Source organism: Merops nubicus, unplaced genomic scaffold (assembly GCF_000691845.1).
Source record: "Merops nubicus isolate BGI_N331 unplaced genomic scaffold, ASM69184v1 scaffold5145, whole genome shotgun sequence".
NCBI classification, from domain to species: Eukaryota; Metazoa; Chordata; class Aves; order Coraciiformes; family Meropidae; genus Merops; species Merops nubicus.
The window spans coordinates 1,741-6,936 of record NW_008610130.1 but is presented as its reverse complement, the minus strand read 5'-3'; the positions used below and the strand labels follow the sequence as shown (position 1 = coordinate 6,936).

General features: G+C 51.7%; 1 protein-coding gene across 1 annotated transcript in view; it reads left to right on the top strand.

The window, feature by feature from the left end:
- Nucleotides 1-5,196, top strand: part of LOC103773418 (zinc finger protein 76-like) — a gene marked incomplete at its 3' end in the record, with an annotated part of 6,343 nt that overhangs the window by 94 nt on the left and 1,053 nt on the right. The window contains exons 2-7 of the mRNA XM_008940785.1: nucleotides 1,271-1,354; nucleotides 2,412-2,489; nucleotides 2,612-2,814; nucleotides 3,529-3,606; nucleotides 4,461-4,583; nucleotides 4,810-4,885. Coding sequence (XP_008939033.1) covers nucleotides 1,271-1,354; nucleotides 2,412-2,489; nucleotides 2,612-2,814; nucleotides 3,529-3,606; nucleotides 4,461-4,583; nucleotides 4,810-4,885 — 642 coding nt within the window. The remainder of the gene's footprint in view (nucleotides 1-1,270; nucleotides 1,355-2,411; nucleotides 2,490-2,611; nucleotides 2,815-3,528; nucleotides 3,607-4,460; nucleotides 4,584-4,809; nucleotides 4,886-5,196) is intronic.

Sequence of the window (5,196 nt, the reverse complement as noted above, 5' to 3'; positions counted from 1 at the left end):
ATGCTTCCTTTGGGCTCTGGAGTCTAAAAGTCTCTTGATTGACCCTGTGAATGTCAAGGCAGAGTCACCACAAGTGCCCTTGCAGCACACGAGTTCTCCTACGCCTTGTGTGGTCACTTGCTGCAGGACATCAGCACCTCTCTTAGATTTGCACAGGAGGGACACAGCAGAAGTAAAACCTGCCTCTGTTTTGGGAATAAAGCTTTGGAGCTGGGTGGGAGAGCTGCTGGGGTCGGGAATGAAGGTTCTGTTCAGGCTGGAGTGAGCCCTGTTCTCCCAGGGCAGCTGGGGAAATGGAGTTCACGCTGTGGCCCGCGGGACTCGACTCAACCAAAACTTCCCCTGAAGAGCTGAGCAGGATGTTTCACTTCACTGAGATGGGGTGCTGAGCTGGGTGCTGGCTCACCAAAGCCATACCAGTGCCACATTCAGCATCTGGCCTTGTGGTGGTGTCTGTGTGGTGCTCCTCCCTTCACCACCCTCTGCTCCTGAGAGAAGGAGCCCGCAGTGTCCCAGCCTGCAGAACTGGATGGTTGAGCTGGGAGGCTCCATGTCCTGGAGGTTGTTCTCTTGCTTTTCTGGGCAGACTTGCTGCAAGTTCATTCCAGTCCCTCACTCCACACACACATCTTCAACCGTTGGGTTTTGTCACCCCCTCAAACACTGTGCACCAGGTGAAAGCAGCCTGGGTTCCTCGTGGTCAAGTGGGATAGAGCCATGTCCTCTCTGCATCAAATAATGTGGTAATTAACACATTATTAAAAAGCTACTCAGAGTTATGTTATTTTAAACCCACCGAGGAGAACACTTTAGGTCCTGGAATGTTTTTTTACTGAGAGTTGATCTTCTACCAAAGTAGAAAAAAATAAATCTTCAGGCCCCTGCTGAAGCTGTGAAAAGCTCCTAGTTGATTTTTTTTCTCCAGCACAAGTGTAATTGCTTTCTACTTCAGATCCCAAACACTTAGCACACATCATTCTTTCTGCTTCTTGGCTTCCAGGGCTGAAAAGGGCAGCTGGTAAACAAGCAATGACTGAGGTTCTTTGTCTTGAATCCTCCTGTCTAGGAAAGGGAGGCTCCAGTGTTTCTGGGAAGTGAAGTGACTCTGTGGCTATTCAGGAGAAAGCTTGATAAATAACAGCTTATAAGCAACAGTTTTGCCACCTTCTGTGGGACTGTTTCCTTGTAAAGATGTGGCAAAGGACACAGCCTGTGGGACTGGAGCAACAGAGCTCTGCAGACAGTGCTGATGGTGGTTTTTTAACTGTTTTAGGTGAAAAGCTGCTTGAAGGACAAGTCATTGAACTCGAAGATGGGACCACAGCTTATATCCATCAGATGACAGTTCAGAAAGGTGAGGACTATGAATCCCCCTCTTTCTTTCCAGAAGAATGTTGTAGAGGTAACTGCAGTTGTCTCTGTCCCAACAGCCAGGCTCTTCTGTTAGCTCTGGCTTTAACAAGTCCACGTAGACATAGAGATTTTCTCTTGCCTGTGGTTTAAAGGCTGAATGAGCAAGGACATAGAACATGTGATTTCCTGCAAAGCTTTTAGCAATCTGTCAAGAAGGCAAATTTGGTGGTGGAGTAAACAAATGTGTAAGTGTTGTTTCACCTGTGGGCTCTCTCACAGCTGTCAGTCTGACAGATCACATGTCTACAGGCAAAGGCAGTAAGTTGTTTGCTGTGTTTGTGCCACCTACAGAGCCCAAACAAAGTTTGTTTCATGTAGGAGCAGTTGGACAGGAATTTCCTTTGAACTGTGAGATTCCTTCTGGAATAGGTGTTGGGGAGGATGGGGACTGTTGGAAGTGATGCAATCTTGACCCATCAACCAGTGTCACCTCTGAAATGAGGTGATGTTAATCAGAGAGATGGTGGGAGTTCTTTTCATGTGATAGGCACCAGAGTGGCACAGGGGAACCCTCCCTGACCATGATAAGATGTAAAAGGGCAGGTAGAATCACAGGAGGATCTCTGTTGCTTTGGGCAGTCCTTCCTTCACATTCCCAAGCTCCCTGTATGCCACCTCCCCTTTCTGGTCTTAGAAGGTTGCTCAAAACCTGCTTTCTTGGAGCTGAGGAACAATTTCTTGCCCTGGAGGGTTGCCCAGGGCTGTGCCAGGCTGCCCAGGGCAGTGGTGGAGTCCCCACCCCTGGAGGGGTTTCCAAGCTGTGGAGATGTGGGGTGAGGGACACGGGGCAGTGGGGACCTGGCAGTGCTGGGGAAGGGTTGGACTCCATGATCTGAAAGGTCTCTTCCAACCAAAACAATTCTAGGCCTCTCTGACTTTCAGACAGTCCTTTTGTGTCCTCTGTGGTATGATGACTGCAGGGTTCAGGACCTGACTCAGTATCCCCTCTGTCTCACCAGAGTCTTTCAGTCAGGTGTGTGGATTTTCTTTCCTTTTAGAGTCTGTGGCCTTTGAGGATGGTCAGCCAGTGGTCTTGGAAGATGGGAGCATGGCCTACATACACAACACAGCTAAAGGTAAAGAGCCTTCCCTGGTCTTCCCTAGGCAGCTGGAGTAGAAGCTATAAAGTGTCAGTGGCCCAGGGGGATGAAGAGCACCTTCCACTCAGCAGCTCTGACTTTATTGTTTCCTCTTGCAGAAAGTTTTGACACCAGCACCTTCGAGGCCGTCCAGCTGGAGGATGGCTCCACTGCCTACATCCATCATCCTGTCCTCGTGCCACCTGGCAGCACCATCCTGGAAGTGCAGGCAGAACCTGGGCTGGAGGAGCTGGCTGGAGAGGAGGAGGAGGATGCCTTTGATGTGGAGACCATTAATGCATTGCAGCAGTACACCAGTAAGGTGAGAACCCAGTGCTGCTTTCATGGCCTGCTGGCAGTGCTGGCCTGGGTTTAGGTGCCCTCCCTTCAGTAGCACTTCTGTGTGTTTGGGTTTGGGCAATGCCAGCTCTGAGAAGAGCCACCAGACAGGGCTGCAGGGAGAGTGCCACCACTGGCAGTTTCCTGGTGAGCCCTCTCACTGGTTCCTGCACCCTTAACCTGCTGCAGGCATGGATTTGGGAAGAGCAGAGAGCTGCTGGGAGACAGCTTGGATTTGTTTGTCTTCTTGCTTTAAATATCCCTGTCTGTAGGTGTTGTGTTTCCTTTCTGCTTGCATGGGTTTCTCATAATGCCAGCTGGGTTTGATGGTTTCTTCCACAGATGATTCAGGCAGCAGATGGAGACTGGGCTTGCACATGTCAGAAGTGGCTAAGTGATGGCCACTGCTCCTCACGTTGAAAAAGTCCTCAAAACCCAAAATAGCTTCAGATCCTAACGTGTTGTCACCCCAGTGCTCCATCTGAATGTCTCGGGTGCTGCCTTTTCTCCCTCCTTCCTGAGTGCTGTGTGAGAAGGGCCTACCAGGAGTGTGCTGATGCCATGCTCAGCTGGGCAGCACGGGGATGGGACCTTTCTGCTGTGGTGGGACCAGTCCCTCCCAGCTCTCTGGAGGTTGTTTGCCTGCTCCACGCTGCACAGGGAGGCACAGACAGTGCACTTGCTTCTTGACTTGCAGGTGTCTGATGAGGAAGAGGAGGGAGTGACAGACACTGGCCATACGAAGAGCGAAGACTCCAGCGACGTCCCTTCCCAGGTCTGAATATTTCACTGATGCATTTCTGAAACTAGGACAAACACCTCTTGGTGCAAAGCACTTTGCCAGCTGGTAATTAAGAAAGCTTTGTGGCTTCTCTGAAATATAAAGACGTTAGCTGAAAGTTTTACAAGTGAGCCGAGCGAACCACAGAGAGCTGAGTTCTGTGTCTGGGAACACCCTGGGAGGTGTGAATGCCCTCAGCACAGGAGAGACAGGGACCTGCTGGGGCAGGGCCAGAGGAGGCCACAACAATGATGTAAGGGCGGGAAGCCTAGCAGGAGAGAGTTGGGCTGGGGCAGCCTGCAGAGGAGAAGGCTCTGGAGAGACCTGGTGGCCTTTCAAGGGACTTCAAGGGGTTTATCAGAAAGCTGGGGACAGACTTTTAAGCAGGGCCTGTTGGGACAGGACAAAGGGGGATGGTTTGAAATTAAAAGAGGGAGAGTTAGACTAGAGAGAAGGAAGAAATTGTTGCTGCTGAGTGGGGTGAGCCCCTGGCCCAGGCTGCCCAGAGAGGTGGTCGCTGCCCCATCCCTGGAACCATCCCAGGGGAGGTTGGCCGGGGCTCTGAGCACCCTGCTCTAGCTGGGGATGTCCCTGCTCAGGGCAGTGGGATTGGACTAGATGAGCTTTAAAGGTCCCTCCCAACCCAAACCAGGCTGTGATTCTGTGCCAGTGGGAGATGCTGGTTCCTAGGTCCCTGCCCTGTCACCTGGGTGGCACCAGCTGGCTGTGGGAGGTGGGGCTGTGCGGGCAGCTGAAGGGATGCACATGGATGGCAAGGAGGGAGATGATCTGTGTGGGCTTTGCAAAGCCCACTGTGTTGCCTGGCTGAATGAATGTCCCCCTGGCAGGATTTGCAGGAGGAGGAGGAGGTGCACAGCAGGGAGAAGGGACAGCAGGTTGGCAGCAGAAGATCTTTCCGTTGTGGCTACAAGGGCTGTGGCCGCCTCTACACCACGGCCCACCACCTCAAGGTAAAGCAGGTGACATGATTCACAGCCTGCAGACCAGAGATCCTCTGCTACAGTACAGCCCAGAATGGTGCCTTGTGTGCTTGGCTCTCCAGGAGACCCAGATGTGTTAACTGGTGAGGGAATTCCAACAGAGAACTTCAGGTTCTCTCCCCCAGTTGGATTTCTCCACATGGTTTTTCTTCCTTCTTGTCTTAATCACTTCAGGGACCTGTTCTTTCATTTCCAGGTACATGAACGTGCTCACACAGGTGACCGACCATACACGTGTGACTTCCCAAGCTGTGGGAAAGCCTTTGCCACAGGTAAGGATTTCTCCTTTCAGAAAATTTTGTTTTATGTCCAGTCAAAACCACTCTTGAGTAGCAGAGCACAATGAGCATAGCTTTGGAAGCCTTTGGAGAAGGAATTGCAGCATGAGAGACTGCCCAGGATTTGATTAGAATCATAGAATCGTTTTGGTTGGAAGAGACCTTTAAAATTATCGAGTCCAACCCTTCCCCATCCCTGCCAGGTCCCCACTGCCCCGTGTCCCTCACCCCACATCTCCACAGCTTGGGAACCCCTCCAGGGGGGGCGACTCCACCACTCACATGGGCAGCCTGGAACAGCACGA